A 21,185-nucleotide genomic window follows, 5' to 3' on the forward strand; every position below is an offset into this window, starting at 1 on the left:
CCTGTATATTTTGTTTTGGTTTATTGATATAAATAAAAAAAAAAAAAAAAAAAAAGGACTTAAAAATAAATATATAAACATATATACAAATAAATAAAGAAAAATATGTATATATATATATATATATATATATATATATATATATATGTTCACACATATATTAATATTTTATATAAAGTTCAACTATCCTTTATTTTTTTATATTTTTATTTTTATTTATGTTTCTTGTCAACATTTTGTCAGTTCAAAATATATGGTAACATCATTATTGAATTTTTGTCAATACTTATATCTACATACATATTTCCTTTATTTGATGGTACAGCTAAAATTTGTTTATTTTTATTAAGAGTTAATAAAATATTGGGTGAATATTTAGCTAACATTTCTGTTTGTTTTATTGTTTCATTTGATATATTATTAATTTTGGATTTATCCACTTTTATTAGATCTAAAATTACATCACTTTTGACCCATATAACATTTGTAATATTATTATATGTAATGTTATTATATGTAATATTTTTATTTGTTATATTATCATTGGGTATATCCATTACATTATCCAATCCATCACATGTTATATCATTATTATATTCAAAATTTATATCATTTTCTATATATTCATTTTTATTTTCATCACTTTCCTTACTCATGTTATTTTCTTTATTATCTATTTCATTTTTGATTTCATTAGTTGATATTTGTTGTCCCTTATTTTTATTTGAATCCAATTTTGACAAATTTGTTTTTTTCCTTTCATCAATTAATTGATTCATGTACTTCTCAAAATTAAAATGTCTTTCTTTATTTTCATATACAGTACAAAAATAATTCTCAATAATTTGTTTTCTATATTTTTTGTTTTTAAAAAAATTATCAATATCTTGAAAAAAAGGAATAAAATTTAAACAACCACTATAATTAATTCGATAATAATTCTCATAAGTATTTTTTTTATTTTTATCTACTTGTATTACTGTTATTCCAGCTGTAATTATTTTTAATTTCATTTTTGTATAACTCTCTAATATTTCTTTCGCACTATTACTAACTAAATATATTTTCTTAACATTTGAATTTATCCTTTCATTTACAGACAATTTATATGCATTACCATTGTCTTGAAGATGTATATACAAATTATTTTTAATAGATAAAAAATTCATATTTAAATTAAAATAATTTTTAATTTTCTCTAGAAAATTATTTACACAAATTAATTTCTCATAATAACTTAAACTTACATATTCTTGTTGCTTAACTAACTTTTCATTGTTTATTTTTATTCTATATCCGTGCGTGTATTCAAAATTTAGGTTGTTGCCTCGTTTATTAGGAACACTTGACGCTTCTGTGTCATTAGGTATATTATTATCATCTATATTGTTTATGTAATTGTTTAATAGTTCCTCACTTTTTTTATTTATATCACTTATTAGGTCATTACTTTTTTGAATTATATCACTTATTGGTACATTTTGATGTATTGTTATATTTTCACTTTTTGATATATTTTCATTTGATGTTATATTTTCATTCTTTGATTCACCACCAATTTTCTCATCATCCATTTTTACACCATTTACATTTTTCATATTATTCATTTGATCCATTTTATTATTCTTGTTGTTCTTAATTTTCCTGTTATATTTTTTTTTATTTTTATACTTTCTTCTATACTCCTCTCTCTCAAATGCTATCCTTTCATTCTGGTCTACATACATTTTACTTTTATTCTCCTTTTTCATATTTGACTTCCATTGAAAATTTTCTCCTTTCTTTATAACAGCTATAAAAAAACCACCAGCATTATAATGATGAGGAAAAAAACGTTTTGCATATTTTAAATTTATACAATTTATAAATTCTTCACATGGAGGAAACATTCCCTCTTGTATTTTTTCATATATCTTTTTATATTTTCCTGATTCTTTATTTTGTAAATATGAACAATACTTTTCATATGTATCAAACCATATATCATCCATAACAACTTTCCATTCACTAATAGCTTTTTCATAATTTAATTTTGTTAATAATTCATTATGAAAATCTATCAATTTTAAACAATCCAAATTTTCTACACTATTAAATATTTCACATATTACTGCTTCATTCTCAATAGGATTTAAAGAACATGTGCTATACACAATGTAACCATTTTCTTTTGTTAATTCAATAGATCTCTTCAATATATTTACCTGCATTTGAAATAAATTATATGCATTATTTGCATTCCAATTAATCCACACATTCCTATCCTTCCTTAATGTTCCATCACCACTACAAGGTACATCACATAAAATTGAATCAAAATTTTTTTTCACAAATATGTTATTTTCGTTTTGTAATATATTACCATCATTTGATATTTTATTATGATAACCATTATTATGATGATAATCATTATTATGATGAAAACCATTATTATGATTATTTTCCATATTTGTATTTTCTCTCTTAATATAAATATAAGGAAATGTCACTGCATTGTTATTCGTTACCACTAAACAATCACTATGAATATTTTTCAATCGATGAAATAACATACAACATCTTTTAAAATTTGAATCATTAGCAACAACCACACCATCCGGATTATTATTCGAAATTAATTTCTTATAATCATTATACAAATTATTATCCACATTTAATATATATTCAAAAAAAGGGTCGTCGTAATTATTATTTTCTAATATATTGTAATACGTTCTATATATGTTCTCTTTACATATATTTTTATTATAATCATGCATGCTATCTTCATTTTTAAACGAATCATTATTCATATTATCATCACAATGCAAATTATCTACACTATTTGTTTTCTCCTGACTGGTCAGAATATTCTGAACATTTATATTATTTTCATAAAACAAAACGTCCTGACTAGTCATAATATTCTGAACGTTCATAATTATTTTATTTGTATCATTTTTCTTATCTTCTTTTATAACATCATTAATTTTATACGAATCAAGTTCAAATGAATCATCTGAATTATCACTATCTTCATCATCTACACTATTGCAGTTATATAAATTCTTATACAAGGTTGTCCTATTTTTTTTTAAAAACTTTTTTATTAAAATATTTTTAATTTTCCTTCTATTGATTGTGTGCATATAATCCAAAATTTGGGCAGTTTTCGACCCAGGAGCAGCACAAATGTCAAGAACGAAAAAATTCTCTTTCAATTTTAAAAATAAAACAGGTAGCATACTAACAAGTTCTTGTCTAAATATGAAACCGCTTTCATTAAGGTTTATTAAATAATTATATAAATTTTTATAATTTTCTTGTTTTTTAATTTCAGATCTAGTTAAATGAATTTCATACATATGATCTTCTTCATTTAATTTAATAATAGAATATTTATCTTTACAAATGTTTTCTAATTGTTTCTTTATATTTTCATGTATAAAACTACTATATTTATTATTATTTAAAACTCTAAAGGTTATAGGTAATTCTTTATTAATTATTTCCATAAAATTATCGATTTCTTGGCTCTTCAATATTTTCTGGTTTACGTAGTAGTTGAAGAAGCTTTCATTCTTTTCAAGAGCCTTCTCATTATCATAATAATTAGGTTGTTTATCGTTTTCCATATTTTATAAATACAAAATAAAACTAAATATATAATATAATATATGTATGAATAAATATGATGATTTTATAAATATTTAATTGATAAGAATTAAATAATTCCTAGTACATTCTATTAAAAAAAATGAAAAAAAAAATTATAATATATATATAAATATATATATATTTTTTATTTATTAGTTTTATTTTTTTATATAATTCCTCATCACTACAATTTTTATTTCAACAAACAAAACACTTAGTTTTATAGAAATTACATAAATGTATTATTTATATCTATAAATTTAATTACAGTTTCATTTTGACTAGAAATAATTTAATAAAGTGGAAACGAAACAAAAGAAGAAGAAGTAAAAAAAAAAAGAAAAAAAAAAAAAAAAAAGAGGAGCCGTTATATATAATATATATACATGTATGTATTTATAATATTATTAATTTAATAATATATGAACGACAATAACATCATTATTATCTAAAATAATAATTTACATATTTTTATATATATTACAAGTAGATAATAAATAGTAACTATAATTATAACAAGTAAACATTTTATATTTAATAAATATATCTTGTATCATTACATTTGAATTTAAAAAAAAAAAAAGAAAAAAAAAAAAAAAAAAGAAACCCGTTTGTTTTAAAATGAAATTGCAACATTTAGTTATTATGTTTTTACTTCTTTAAATATAAATATTTCCTTTTGTTCTATATAAAGGAAGAAAGGTTCATAAATATATACATTTATATAAATCTTATAAATATATATATGAAAAAAAAAAAAAAAATTCAAATATTTGGATTTATCCCTTTTTATGTTTTTATTAAAACGCTATAATTTTTTTTTTTGTGTGAGAAGAAAATATCTCTTATATATATATAATATATATATGTTTATAATATATTCAAAGTGTTATAACATATATAAACGAATTCTATAAAAAATTTATATGTTCACACATATATTTATATTATTATGAGATAACATATATTTATTTTCCTATTTGAATAATTATTTTTAATATCAGGACATTTTTTTTTTTTTCTCTCACACTTTTTAAATAAATATATTTATATATAATTCATTGGGAATTATATATTATATATATGGCATAGATATATATATATTATATAAAGTGTGTTATTTTAAAAACATTTATAAAATATATATAAACAAGTGCGTATTTAAAAGAAAAAAGGACTCCTAAATATTTTACAGTGGTATTTATATAAAATAAATATTATAAACATATCTATGTATAAAAAAAAATGTGTACTTGAATTTATTGTATTTCATTTAATTGATCGTAAAAAGGGATATATATATATATATATATATATATATATATATGTGTTTTTGTTTTTTTTTTTTAAAATGAATAATTATAATAATTATATATTTAAAACCACTTTATGTTTTTATATTCATAGAGGAAATAAAATATATCATTTTTTTAACCCGACTAAATGCACTTTATAAAAATATATATATATATAATTATCATATATATATATATTTATATATATATATTTATATATATAATAAAGTACTCTTTCAAAATTTTTTTATTCTTTTTTATTTTTAAAAAACAAAAAAAATAAATAAATAAAATAATAATAATAAAATAAAATTAGCATATAAGAAGAATATATGTTTATATAAAATCCTAGTCCTAAAAATATCCGTTTTGTGCATACAAACATATAATATATAAATATATATATATATATATATATATGTATATAATTTTATATATACATATATTTTTTAAATTGAATATTTCTTAACTTTCATAATAGATAAAAATAAAATATAACAAAAATATATAAAAATTCCACATAAAACATTTTAATATAAGTTATTTATTTATTTATTTATTATTTTTTTTTGGAATACGAATTTTTTAGATTTAGAATAATTTGACTATATGTTTATATATATCGGTCTTTTATTTATTTATTTATTATGTTTCATTTTATTTTTTTTCCCCTCCAAAAAAAAATAATTACATATATATATATATATATATATATATATTGCCACTTAATAAAATATTTATTTTAATTGGAAACACAAGAGCAAATAAAATAAAATAAATATACATGCTAAATCATCATACTTAAAAAACATTTTATTTTTTTCTCATATATATATATATTTATGTATGATGAAATTTTTTTTTCTTTTTCCTTTCATATTTAAACATTGCATAAAATAATAAAAAGAAGAAATTAATAAAATATAAAAAAAAAAAAAAATACACACATATATTTATATATATATATATTATTTATTTTATATGTTTATATTTATATCTTAAAATACGTATCATGATAAACTCTGTAATTGGTTATGTATGTGTTGGTAAATATATTTTATATTATACATTTTTTAAAATAAATTAAAAAAAAAAAAAAAAAATATATGTAAATCTTTTTATTCATACTATTATATAGTTACCACATTTATATATATTTATAAATATATATATTTATGTTTTATATTACATTTTTACACTTACTCTCTTGAACTTAATTATTATATATATATATATATATATATATATATATATATATATATATATATTTTTCCATTTGAGATATATTAGTATCCTTCATTTGTTTTATATTTTAAAAAAAGAAAAAAAATGGAGAAGAATAAAAGCGATATAGAGGTTGCAGAAAACAATCGTTTTCTTTTTAACAAACAAAGAGATTGGTCTAGAATATATTTTACCTTTTTAGTTTTTGTGTTAGGAATAAAAACAGTATTGTGTATATTATTATATATGTATAATAATATATTATTATTTGTAGTGTTTTTAATATTATGTGTAGTTTCTTTTTATGGTCTTATAGTTAATACAATAAAATCTCTTATATTATATATATTAATATTAAGCATAGTATTGACAAGTATTAGTCTGTCTTTTTATAATATCATATATATAGAATATATATCTAATGTTTTTGAACATCCATTTCTTTCGACCGTTTTATATTGTATATACCCTTTAAATGTAATGGAATTATTTGTAAGCATAGCATATACATGCTTAAAAAAAAAAAAAAAAGGATATATAGAAAAACAACTAAAAGAATTAAAAATTGCAATAGATAATACAAATCAAGAAAAAGACCAAAAAAAAAAAAATCAAGGAAAACTTTTATCATTACAAATAGATTTAGAAAAAAATCAACTCAACACATGTAATAAAGAATACAAATATTATCTGACTCATTATAAAAATAAAAAATATATATGCATAGAAAAAAGAACAGACTATTCTAGTGATGATGAGATATATGCAAAATATTTACAAGATAAAATCAGCAACAACAATTATCAAGGATATGATAAGTCTACATTAAACGATACAAGTAATATTAATATGTTAAATGTAAAAAAAAATAAAAAAAACGTAAATCATTCTATATCATCTAATAGTATTCAACAAGATTTGAGTTTTATACATTCCAGTATTAATAAATATGAAAAGAAAAAAGAAAAAGAAAATAAAAGTAAAAATAAAAGTAAAAGTAAAAGTACAAATTATAATAAAAATAATAAAAACACCAATATAAATGATACTATCAAAAATGATAACCATAGCAACGATGATAATAATAATAATAATAATAATAATAATAAGAATGATATGATTACACAAGTATATTATAATAAACCAAATATTGTTCATCAGAACAATAATCATATGACCAAGAATGAAAATAATACAAACAAACTAGAAACGGATAATTTATTTAATAAAACAAATCCAGTGTCATCACATAATACATCTTCATTTATATTAAATGGTAATAATATCAATAATCTTATTAATAAGGATATCTATGGTAATATATCTAAAAAAGAAGAACATGAAAAAGAAAACGATAATATTCTGAACACTTCCCTATCAAATAATAACGAACAAAATTGTATTATTGAAAATTTTATAGAAAAAAATATCAATGTTTATAGAAAAGATAATATTCCTTATAATTCTTTTTCTCAAAAAGAAAATCAAGAAGACAACATAAAAAAAAAAAACGACACCCAAAATAATCAATCAAATGATATGATCAAAAATAATTTTACAACTAATAATTTGTATACTAGTATTATTAAAATGCCCTTACAAAATGAGAATCAAAAAAAAACAGAAGAAAAAAAAATTGAAAATTACAACATTGATCTTACTTATAATATAAACAAACAAGAACAAATAAAAAATTTTGTTAAAAGTATAAATGAAGAATGTAAACAAGAGAAGAAAGAAGAAAATCAAATCGAAAATGTGAACATAAAAAATATAAAATGCAATAATAATTTTATGACACATACAAGTAATAACTTGAATGATAATGAAGATACAAAGAAAAAGCAAAAAGATATATTCTCACTTTTTTTAAAAAGTAATGATGACAATATGGCAATTAAAGTCGAAACAAATCAAAATAATAATGATAATATGGATAATATGAAAAATCATACCAACATAAAAACACAACAAACAAATGATAATATTAATAAGAATAATTTTTTGATAACATCTAATGAGAAAGAACATATTACAGATGCATCCTTGAATAAAGATAATTATTTTGATAAGAAAAATAATTCTCATAATTTTAATACCATCAATTTATTAAATAGTAAAACATTTATAGAAAAGGATATATTTCAAAATAATAATATATTTAATTCTGATAAAAATATAAATCAAAAGGATATACAAAATATAAAAAAAAGTGAAGAAACAGAAATTAATAATGAACATACATATTCAAATATATTTTCGAACCCATTACAAGAAGCAACAAAATATTTAGAAGAAAAAAATAAAAAAAGTGAGTATTCTAAAAAATTCCCTTTCTTTCTAAATTTTACAAATAATGTAACATCTAATAGTCATAATATGCAAGTACAAAATGATGGCAACAACAAAAATAATAATATTAACAACAAAAATAATAATAATATCAATAGTAATAATAATAAATGTAATACATTTGACCATTTAACTACCACACCTTCATCAAAAAATATTTTCTTTTCAAATAATACGTTTTTAAATATTAAACAAAACAATGATGATATTTTTATAGAAAATAATAAAAACACAAAAAAAATAAAAACATTTAATTCTGAACCGTATTGGAAGAGGCTAGAAAAAAAAGATATCGAAGAATTCAAACATTCTGTTAATAAAAATTATATGGAAAATATATCAATTGATGATGTTCATCAAAAAAATGAACAGAAAGAAAAAAATATCTTGTCTAATTCAATTATTTCAAATAATTTTACAACATTTCTAAGTATGAAAAAAAGTGAATATGATCACAAAGATAAAAATCAAGATAATTTACAAGTAGATAAAACAAATATTGAAGAACAGAAAAATAATAATATTCCTATAAATATAAACAATAATAATAATGATGATGATGAAAAGAATTATAATGTGGACTCCCATAATAATATAGAAAATACTCTTAATGTGAATAATATTATCAAAGAAGATAATAATATAAATAATATAAATAATAATAGTAATAATGTGATAAATATAAACCATCTTAATCTTCCAAATAATGATAATTTAATAAAAGACAACTTTAAAGATAATCTTAATATAGATAAACAAACAGAAAGAAAATATACAAATGAAAATACAGTATCATCAAATAATAAAACTAACATATCCTTGAAAATAAATACAAATAATCAGAACATATATGAAACGAATTCAAATACTATTTTTAAACAAAGAAAATCTTTCTTTGAAAATCTAAGAAAAGAAAAATCTTCAAACAATATTATTACAAAATATGATGACAAAAAAAATATTATTAATAATAATAATATCAATAAGAACGTCAGCAATAGTAATAATAATAATTTACAAGACAAAGTACGTTCAAACTCTTCGTTGGATGTTAAAAGAAATGAAAGTTTTAATGTAGAAAAAAAATTTAGCTTATCCTCAAAAAATAATAATAATAATAAGGAAGATGAACAAATGAATAAAAAATATAATACCACAAATATATCTGAACCATTAAAAACTGGGAAACATATTGAAGATAATTTTTATATAAAAAATGATAGAATGATGAGTCCCTCAAAAAAAATAGAACACATCCATAATACAAATAATAATAATAATAATAATATATATACTATCAATAATGATATAATTGAAGATAATAATAAATTGTTAAATGAAAAAGAACTACATGTAGAAAAAAAAGAACTCTTAAACAATAATTATGATGATAATATTAATAATAAAGTTAAAAATATCGAACAAAACAATCTTATCTTTTCTAATAAGGAAAATATAATGGATAATATATCTAGTATAATTCCAAATGAGAAAAAAATATATAATTTAGAAAAATTTAAAAATACACAATTAATACAAGTAAATAATGTAACATTAAATAATTTTAATTCGACTAGTAATTCAAATATTATAAATGACAATAAAAATATATGTTATAATGATTTTGAAAATAAAAATATATTCTCAAATAAAACAGAAGCGGCAAATTTGGATAATCATAAAAATGTATCAAGCATGCTATATGAGAGTAGCACTGATAATTTATTCGAAACAAAAAAATTAACAGTATTAAAAGAGGATGTAATAAATGATGACATAAAAAAGGAAGAAGAACAAAAAAAAGACATAAAAAATGATGTAAAAAATGATGACATAAAAAAGGAAGAAGAACAAAAAAAAGACATAAAAAATGATGTAAAAAATGATGACATAAAAAAGGAAGAAGAACAAAAAAAAGACATAAAAAATGATGTAAAAAATTATGACATAAAAAATGATAATGTAAAAAATGATGATGTAAAAAATGAAAAACGTCTCAAGCCATTAAATGATACTATTAAAAACGAATGGAAAATACCCCTATTTAGTAACACGTTTAATAAATCAACCATTAATACATTAGAAAGTGAAGAAAATAAGAATGACGACAAAGGTGTAGAAGAAAAAAAAAAAAACAATAATAATGAAAATGAAACAAACATATTTAAAGCAGATAATGAAACATGTGAGCAGGACATAAATGAGAATATTAATTTATTAAATAAAAAAAATGAACAGATAGAAGAATTTCAAGATGCTATTGAACCTACCACCAATGCATATATAAAACAAGATACTGAAATAATCGAACCATTTTATGAATATAAAAAACAAGAAACGGAAAATATGGAAGTAAATAAAGAACAAACAATACAAATAGAAGTTAAAAATAATAATGATATTAAGACAGAAGAAAAAGATATATATGCTTCAAAAGATGAACAAAATATTAGTGAACAGGAAGAATTACAAAATGATAAAAACAAAATAAACAATCCATTTGACAAAAATATAAAAGATGATAACGAACAAAATAAAATAATAATAGAACCATTGGATGAAAATAAAAATAATGAACATGAAAAAAAAGATATGAAAGAATCTGAACAAGTTAACAAAACAGATAAACAAACATTAATCCTAAACAATGAAGTAGAATCATCAGAAATATTAAGAGAATCAAAAATAGAGAATCAAGATATAAATACATTAGAAAATAAAGAAATTGAAATTTTAGATAATGAAAAAGAACAAAATTTTAATAAAGCAGAAACAATTAATGTTAAACAAAATGAAACCAACAAGAATAAAACCAACAAAAAAAAAAAAAATAAAAAAAAATAAATCAAAAATAAATCAAAAATACATCAAAAATGTATCGTAAAAGGGTTTCTTAAGGATATAAATAAATACATATATATATTATATATATATATATATATATATATATATATATATATATATATATTGTTGCAGAATTTTATAATTTGAGAAAAATATTAATGTAATAAATTATCAATAATCATCTCTATTATTATATTTTATTTTTTATTCAATATTAACTTTATTTTCTTTTAATGTGTACATATCATATATTTGTAATAACACACATTAATTTTTTTTTTTTTTTTTTATATAATATCCCATGTGATATATCTTTTTATAATTTTTTTTTTATATATTTGTAATTGTGTGAACAACATTTTGTATGTGTTCTCTTAAAATTTTCGAAACAAAAAAAATAATTAACATATATGTATATATATATATATATATATATATATATATTTATAATATGCCCTATTTATATTTTAGTTATAACATATAAAAATGATTCCAAAACATATATTTGTAAATATATGTACATATCTATGTAATAATAATGAAATATTCAAAGACTTATTCTGTCATTTAATAGATTTATTTATGTGTCCTTTTTATTTTTATTTATTTTTTTTTTTTAAAATAATAAAAGAATATTTTTATAATAATATTTTATATATTTCACATTTAAAAATAATAATATTTTTTTTTTTACAAAATATATATATATGTATATAATATTTTATATATGTCAATATATTAAATAAAATATACACATAATAATATAATATATTTATAAATATATATTTTATTATTATATTTATATATTATATGATGATATATAAAAGTATACAAAAAAAAAAAAAAAATATATGCCCTCCTCATAAAAAGTAAATATTTATTTATATATAGTAATAAATATATTAAAGTATATTATGAATAAAATATATATATATATATATATATAATATATATTTTCCCCTATTTTTTTTTAATTCATATTTAATTTATTTGATATATATATAAATATATTTTTTTTTAGTTTTATTGCAATTATATGCATTTTATTTTATTATATATTTAATTTTTTATTTTTATTTTTAATTTTAATTTTTTTTTTTTTTTTTTGGTGAATATGTGAAAGTACATAATATATATTATTATATTAAAATGATTAACTACGTTTGAAATATTGATATTAAAATATATAGTTATTTTAAATATATATAATACATATATATATAATTTTTTTAAAATAAAAGTAATATATATATATATATATATATATATATATATATATAATATATATATATATTTATAAGATTTATATTTAATATATATATATTTTTTTTTCTATCCTTTTTTGCTTTTAAAAGACTTCAAATTATGGACTTAGAAAAGTTTGATATTCATATAAATCGTGTGGAATATAAGAATGAAAAAGTTTATTACATTATATTAGTTGAATATAATGAATTGAAATATGAGATAAATAAAAGATATAGCGAATTTGAAGAATTAAATTGTGAATTATTACATTTAGGTTTTTCAGCCTTACCAAATTTACCAAAAAAAAAATTAATGTCTTATAAAAATAATGAATATATAAATTATCGTAAGAGAATATTAAATAGTTATATCCAAAATTTATTTATTAGACCAGATATAAGATGTTGTGCAGTATTTTTAAATTTTCTTTTATTTTATGATAAAATAAATTTATCTGTAGATATTGTCAAAACAAAATTAATAAATAATATAGGTACACAAAAATTTTCATTAAGTGATATATATATTAATGAGAAATATAATTTTCTTATTTGTGTTTATGAAGATAAAAGTAATTTAAGTAAACTAGGAAAATTATGGTCTATTATTGAACCTGATATGCTAGGAGAAATTAAAATTTTTTCTTATAATAATGATTTAACTTCAACATTTGTTGAAACATATAAAGAACAAACTATATATAAAGCTAGGAATATTGTCTGTTCTGAAAAAAATAATCAAGCTATTATTTCAGGAGATGATGGTAAAATATATATATATAAAATAAATATAGAATCCTTTACATTAACATATATTAAAAATATTACTTGTCATCTAGATACCATATTAAAAATGATGCAATTTAATAATGAATTATTTTGTACATGTGGATATGATAATGCCTTTAGATTATTAAACTTAAATGATAATTATAAAATATTAAGTGGTGGTAGATGTAATAAAAGATTAGATAAAGACAAAATTACCACTTGTCATTTATTATCATATAATAATATTATTCTAGGAACAGATGCATCATTATTTTTTGTTTATAATATGTCTACTAATCCACCCATATATATTGATACAAAAAAAATAAAGAACGGAACTAAAATTAATTGTTTTACAAATACAGATAAATATCTATTCGTAGGATATGATAATGTAATTGCATGTTATAATTATCATTATATTAATGAATCCAAAAGTTATAAAAATGTCGATAATATGGAAAATTTTAAAAATATCAAAAATATAAAATATGATGATAACATAAAAAATGGGCATACAAATATGAAGCCAACAAAAAATTATTATGACTCATACAATATGAATGAAAATAAATTTAATGTCTCAACACCATATTCTGATAATATAAATTCTGATCCTTCTTTTTATGGTAATCCATCTAGTACTACTTATTCATCCTACAATGAATCTCAAAATGTTAGTAATTATGATATGAATAAATATAATCATATAAATGAAAATATGCATATTAATAAAAATGACAAACAAAAAAAAGATAATATAAATAATTTACACAACAACAACAACAACAATAATAATAATCTGTATTGTAATGATGAGGAACAAATAGTTATTTCCAAAGTTATTGTTGATAATAATATTTCTGCATTATATATACCCCCATTACTTTACGATAATAATGTTCTATCATTATGTGTCAATAAAGAAAAAAAAATCCTTTATGCAGGATATGAAGATGCTATAATCATATGGTCTATAACTAACGGTATAATCATCTCTTCTTTTCATGGACATACTAATGGGGTGCACTTTTTGAAATACCTGAACAAGTCAGAATTTTTATTATCCGGAGGTAATGGAGGAAATGTAAAAATATGGAAAAATGACTTGGAACAATTTAAAATATGGAAACCTAAAAAAACATATAAATTAAAAGATAATAAACGTTCAAATTGTGGATTAAACAAAAATAAATTGTATTATCACAATAATGTAAATCCAGAAAATAACTTCAATTTTAATGATAGTGATAATACAGATAAGGATGCCATAAATAGTGATCACAGTGATGCTATGTCAATTAATAATTTGATAGAAGAAACAAATAAAAAACATGAATATGATGTTTATGATACTTCTAGTTATAAAAAAAATATTATCAATTATAATCAATCACAAAAAAATGATAGTTATAATGATTTAAAAACGAATATTTTTTATGATAAGAAAAATGAAAATAATTATATCATTAAGGATTATAAAACGGATGTAACCAATTTAGATGTATGTGAACTTACTAATAATATGTCTAATAATGAAAAGCAAAATAAATTTAGTTATTTTGAGGAAGGTCTTCATTATGATGATAAATATGGATATACTTATAATAGGTCCCATGATAATAATGATAGTCAAGATAATATATCATATGATAATATAAAACAAAACAGTATAAGATATAATAATAATAGTCAAGATAATATATCATATGATAATATAAAACAAAAGAGTATAAGCTATAATAATAATAGTCAAGATAATATATCATATGATAATATAAAACAAAAGAGTATAAGCTATAATAATAATAGTCAAGAAAATATACCTTATAATAACCCATCGAGTGAAAATGTTATATATCAGAATATATCAAATGATAATATATTTAATGAAAAGACACCTTATTATTATGAAAATACACAAAGTGCTAAATATACACATGAATCATATTCTCATAAAAATAGTCTTAGTAGTATATATGAAAATTATTCATATGAAAGTAATATTGATAAATATTCATCATATCCCAAGGTTTCAACAGAAAATAATATATATATGAAAAAAGATACAAATGATATAAATTATAGTTATACTACTACAGATGATGTACCATATAATAATTACAAACATGATAATATACATAATGTAAATATTAAAAATATTAAAGATATTCATAATAATCATGTTAAAAATAATATAGTTTATGTGAGTGATGAGGAAGATGAAGATTTAATATCAGCATTTAGATAAAATAAAAAGAACTGTAGAATATATATATATATATATATATATATATATTTTTTTTGTGAAAATGTTAAAATATTCACCCTTTATCAATAATAATAACTCCTTGTCCTTTTTGATTTCATTTTATTTTATTTTATTTTTTTTTTTTTTTTTGTTTTTTTTTGTTTTGTTTTGTTTTGTTGTTTTTATCTTTGAGGATAAAAAAAAAAAAATTGTATTTTAATAGTTTATACCATCAAAATTTTTATATAATTTTTTTTTTTTATACTAAATAGTATAATATAATATATATATGTTGATATATTTAAAAATATTAACATGTTAATATGTTAAAATAGTAAATATATATGATGGAAATTTTGTATATACTCAAAAAAAAACACCAAAAAAAAAAATTTACAAAAAAAAATTATAAATATACTAAAAAATAAGAGTAAACATTTACCAAAAAAAATTACAACAAAAAAAAATTAATAAAATATATATATATATATATATATATATATATTTAAACGGAAAAATATGACACTAAAATATATAAAACAGAAAAAAAAAAAAAAAATTTTGAATTTGTAAATAGGAAAATTATTAAATATCAATATATATGTATATAATATATGTGTGTGTGTATATTTTTATGTAAAAGTATATATATAATATTAATTTCAAAAAAAATAAAATGTCATCATATATATATATATATATATATATATTTTTTTCTATGCAAAAAATTTATTCTCCATAATTTCTGAGACGGTAGCGTACTGCTCATTTATTTCGAGAGATAAAGACTTCTTTAATATTTCTATCAAATAAATATTGTTGACATTAATTCTGAACTGGTTAAAATCAAATTTAATATTTTCTATTTTTTCTAATTCTTTGAATTTGTTATCTAATAAATAACTATTCTTAGTAAAGTATATATTATTATTTATTAAGTGTATATCTATTAATTTAATAAAATAAGAACAATTAATATTATGAAATAAGAAGGAGAAGGGTATAACAATATTTTTATTTTTGCTAATAACAAAATGTTCCCATTTTCTTATGCTCATTTCATCAAATAAATATGGAAAATTTTTAAAAAGAATTAAATATATAGTTACCCCTATACTATATATATCTGTTCTTATACTATATATACCTTTTAAACAATAAGGTGACATATATTCTTTAGTTCCAATTATTAAATCATTATATATAACTTTCTCTCCATCATGAATAAAAGTCTTTTCAGTATTTCCTGTCCATGCACATAAATTCCTTCCTATTGAATTTATATACTTATAATTCAATGATGTAGTTTTCTTATTATTTTTGTTTCCTTTCATATAATTTTCTGTAAATGGTAACATCTTCATCATATTTTTCTTATCATCATAATTTTTATCAATTCTGTTTTTATTTGTCTTATTTGAATATAAATTATTTGTAATTAAATTATCTTTTTCGAAATTTGTATCTTTTGTATCTTTTGTGTCTTTTGGATATTGAGAATATTCATATTTTTTGCTTATCATAGCCTGATAATTTTGACCACCCATCTTTTCACATACAATATTATTATTATTATTATTATTATTATTATGTTGTTGTTGTTGCTTATTCATTATATAATAATCATGATCATCTCTAATATTATCATGCAATCCTTTTAATTGCACTGTATTCATATTTATAAATTTTTCCTCATAAAATTGCTCTTTCGTCATACTTCTTAACATGTTCATATGTTTATCTCGAATATCATAAAGTTCATTTATTTCATGAATATTTTCTGTTACATTCATTGGATACATTGTATTAATATTTTGTGTTCCACATGTATGATAGATTGCATTCATTTCAGAATCGTTATAAATATAAACACTCATGTCAAAATCGACAATCACTAATGTTTCTAAATTTTTATCCTTAAACATTAAATTATCTAATTTGATATCACGATGAATAACATAATTAGAATGTAAAGCATATATTCCATTCAATAGTTGACATATAATACTTTTTGTTTTCTCATAAGAAATATTTTCTTTAGATACATAATCTACTAAATCTATACCCTCACATAATTCCATAACAATAAAGAAATGTAATTTATTTTCTAATAAATCATATATTTTTACAACATTTTCATTATTAATTCTTTGTATTATTTTATATATATTAACATATGTATTATAACTCATAATAGATAATTGCTTTTCTTTATTTACACATTTTATAGCTACATATCTATTCATCTTCTTATCATAACATTTATAAACAAAATTAGATGAATTATCTTTTATTAATGTAATCATATCGTAATTGTTTTTTATATCATCACAATTTTCTAAATATTCGATAAACCTATTTTCTCTATTTAATATCGGATTATAATTATAATTATAATTATCTTTATTATATATGTCACCAGAAATTTTCTCATTTCTATATTCATTATAATTAACATTCTTATCTTTATTATTATCTTTAGAAACATCCAATAATTTCAGAACATCCATAATTATTTTATACTTTTCTTTAAAATCTTTATTAATATTATTTACATTCTCTACATCATCTCCTATTCTGTCTTTATCATCTACATATATAATGTCAGTTAAACCATTCTTTATATTCACATCTTTTATAACATCATTGCTATTACTTCTTTTGCTATATTTCTCACAATTTACTCTAAACATTATTTCAGTTTTGCTATTCATAATATAATTCTTTTTTACATCAATATTTAAGTGAGTTGTATTTATTTTTATGACATCCTTATTATTATTATCATCATCCTCTTTATCTCTCGATATCATATCACACCTTTCAGCATCTCCTATATCTAAAAAAGAATCATCATTGGGTTTTCTTGCATCTTCCAACTGTTGAGGAATCACACCAAGATTGTTAATATGATTAGTAGAATTATTTATATGTTCACATATTTTTTGATTTATATGTACATCACTTTTTTGATTTATATGTACATCACTTTTTTGATTTATATGTACATCTCTTTTTTGATTTATATGTACATCTCTTTTTTGATTTATGTGTTCATTTCCATATAATGGTGTTTCTTTCTTTTTAACATTCGGTTCAATATCCTCTATATATTTCTTTCTTATTCTAACTCGATGTTCCTTTAATTTCCTCTTCATCAAATAATCTCTATTCATAGTAGTAAAATATTTATTTTTATAATGACCGATATTTCTTTCTATTGGTTTATATAAATGCTCTAAAAAATTATTATGACAATGTACTTTTTTTATTCTTTTCTTAATCTTATATTTATATGGTCTCTTCATTTTATTACTTTTTCTTATGTTCATAGTATCAGGATTATTTTTAAGTTTACAATATAAATATTTAATACTTTTACCTTTATATCTTCTCTTATATGTATTTATTTTTTTTTTCCATATATCATCCTTTTGTTTATTTCTACTTTGTCTTGAACCTAATATAAATATGTTTTCATTTATTTTATTTTTATATAAATTATCCATATTATTAACATGAAAAAATTGAGTTTTCTCATTATTTAAATTGTTAATATTTATGAGATCCCCTTGATTCTTCTTATGTGGTTTATTTTTATATCTTCCTTGTTTCATATTAAAAAGTACACTTTCTTTATTTTTTATATAATTAAAATAATTACTACATATGTTTTTTATAAGTCTCTTTTCAATAATAATATCATTCTTATTAATATTATAATTATAGGAACAATATTTTTGTTTTAATTTTTTATAACACATATATCTTTTAAACATATTTTTGTTACATAATAAAACATTCTGTAGATATTTAAAAAATATTCTGGATAACCATATAACTATATTTATATATTTATTTCTCAATATTTTATATCTCATTTGATTAGTTATATTACTATAATTTATTGTGAACAAACTCTTTTTTCTCATATATTTCTTTTCAACTCTTTTTAACTTCACTATATTAATAATATCTATATATATCTGTTGTATCTGTCTATATATATATGCACATTTCTTCTTTTTCATCTGATAAAGAATATTCTTATAAAAATAATCTTTCCTATTTATATTAAAACAAAAATTTCTAAAACACAAAAAATGTATCTTATACATGATGTTAATCATTTTATATGATTTGTAGAAAAGAAAATATTTTTGAATTCTAGAAATATTATTCAAGAAATTGTTTTTTTTTTTCAAAGGGTACATATAATTATCACCATTGTTATTTTTTATAAAGCACAAATTGTATAAATTATATATATTATATAAATTATATTTATTATGTATATTATATTTATTATATATATTATATAAATTATATTTATTATATTTATTATATATATCCTTTATATAATCTATCATATCATGGTTCATCCTTTTTTTTGCTTTAATATTCTTTTTCATATATAACTTTAAATATCTTTTAAATAAATTACTTATATGAAAATTATTCTTACTAGTCTTATTATTTATTGATATATATAAATACATAAAATGTAGGAGATGTATAAGATCTTGTTTAATTTTTTTTAGCTTACAAAATGTTAAAATATGACAGAAATCATTATCTATTAAATAATTGGTCTTAACATTATATTCATTAATTATATCTTTTTGTATGTCACATAAATCTTTATTTATTTTATAAACATCAACTGGTACATATAATTCATCATCACCTTCAATATAAATATTTTCCATTTCTCTTATATCATTATGTATTCTCTTACAATATATAATATTATTATTAATTATGTGGTCGTTTACATTTATATTTTCAGAAGGACACTTCTTTGAAATATTATCACTACTACAAGGATGTCCACTACTATTATTTAAATTTATCATATTGCTACATCCATTAGATGATAATAATAACATTTCATTCTCATTGTTCAATATATTAAATTCATTACTTGAAGTTAAAACATTTTTGTGTATATATTTGTTCTTGTTATCTTCATTCCTTTTTTTATCAAACCTTCTAAAAATATATCTATTACTTTCTATATCTATATTTTTTTTAAAACGTAGTCTACTTCCTTTTTTTCGTTTTTTTCTCTTTACTAATTTAATAAAATAATTACACAAGAAACATTTATGCATCTTCATCATTAAATGAATATATATATTATAAAATATAAATTATATATAAACATACATATTTAGGTTATTCTTATTTATTTATTTTTTATTTTTTTCCTACATTTGTAGTGTCTTATAATCTTTTGGTTCTATAGAACATCAAAAAATATATATTAACACCCAGAAAAAAAAAAATAAATAAATAAATAAAATACAATTAAAAAATAATTAATAAATAAACATATAAAAATATATTTTTATGCACTTACATTTATTATATGTATATTTATATGTATATTTTTTTAATACTAAAACAAAAAAACAAAAAAGCACAACAAAAAAAAAAAAAAAAAAAATAGAAAAATATATAATTTATATTTAAATTTTTAAAACATATAATTACATTTTTCTATTAATTCTTTATATATTATTATTTTTTTAAAATGCCTTATTAATTTCGGTCATGAATATT

At 18.5% G+C, this 21,185-nt stretch overlaps 4 protein-coding genes across 4 annotated transcripts; 2 read left to right on the forward strand and 2 right to left on the reverse strand.

Annotated features, from left to right (window-relative positions):
- Positions 1-239: 239 nt before the first annotated feature.
- Positions 240-3,614, reverse strand: PADL01_0702900 (tRNA m5C-methyltransferase, putative; the record flags this gene model as incomplete). Its single annotated transcript, XM_028681065.1, has 1 exon — positions 240-3,614. The coding sequence occupies one exon, from the start codon at positions 3,612-3,614 to the stop codon at positions 240-242; it is 3,375 nt and encodes a 1,124-aa protein (XP_028537480.1).
- Positions 3,615-6,260: 2,646 nt separating this feature from the next.
- On the forward strand, positions 6,261-11,351 carry PADL01_0703000 (conserved Plasmodium membrane protein, unknown function; the record flags this gene model as incomplete). Its single annotated transcript, XM_028681066.1, has 1 exon — positions 6,261-11,351. The coding sequence occupies one exon, from the start codon at positions 6,261-6,263 to the stop codon at positions 11,349-11,351; it is 5,091 nt and encodes a 1,696-aa protein (XP_028537481.1).
- Positions 11,352-12,716: 1,365 nt separating this feature from the next.
- PADL01_0703100 (phosphoinositide-binding protein, putative) lies at positions 12,717-15,620 on the forward strand (the record flags this gene model as incomplete). Its single annotated transcript, XM_028681067.1, has 1 exon — positions 12,717-15,620. One exon carries the CDS (start codon positions 12,717-12,719, stop codon positions 15,618-15,620), a length of 2,904 nt encoding a protein of 967 aa, XP_028537482.1.
- Positions 15,621-16,336: 716 nt separating this feature from the next.
- PADL01_0703200 (serine/threonine protein kinase,putative) lies at positions 16,337-20,734 on the reverse strand (the record flags this gene model as incomplete). Its single annotated transcript, XM_028681068.1, has 1 exon — positions 16,337-20,734. The coding sequence occupies one exon, from the start codon at positions 20,732-20,734 to the stop codon at positions 16,337-16,339; it is 4,398 nt and encodes a 1,465-aa protein (XP_028537483.1).
- Between the last annotated feature and the right edge of the window lie 451 nt (positions 20,735-21,185).

The sequence above is a fragment of the Plasmodium sp. gorilla clade G2 genome (genome assembly GCF_900097015.1).
Source record: "Plasmodium sp. gorilla clade G2 genome assembly, chromosome: 7".
NCBI classification, from domain to species: domain Eukaryota; phylum Apicomplexa; class Aconoidasida; order Haemosporida; family Plasmodiidae; genus Plasmodium; species Plasmodium adleri (nom. inval.).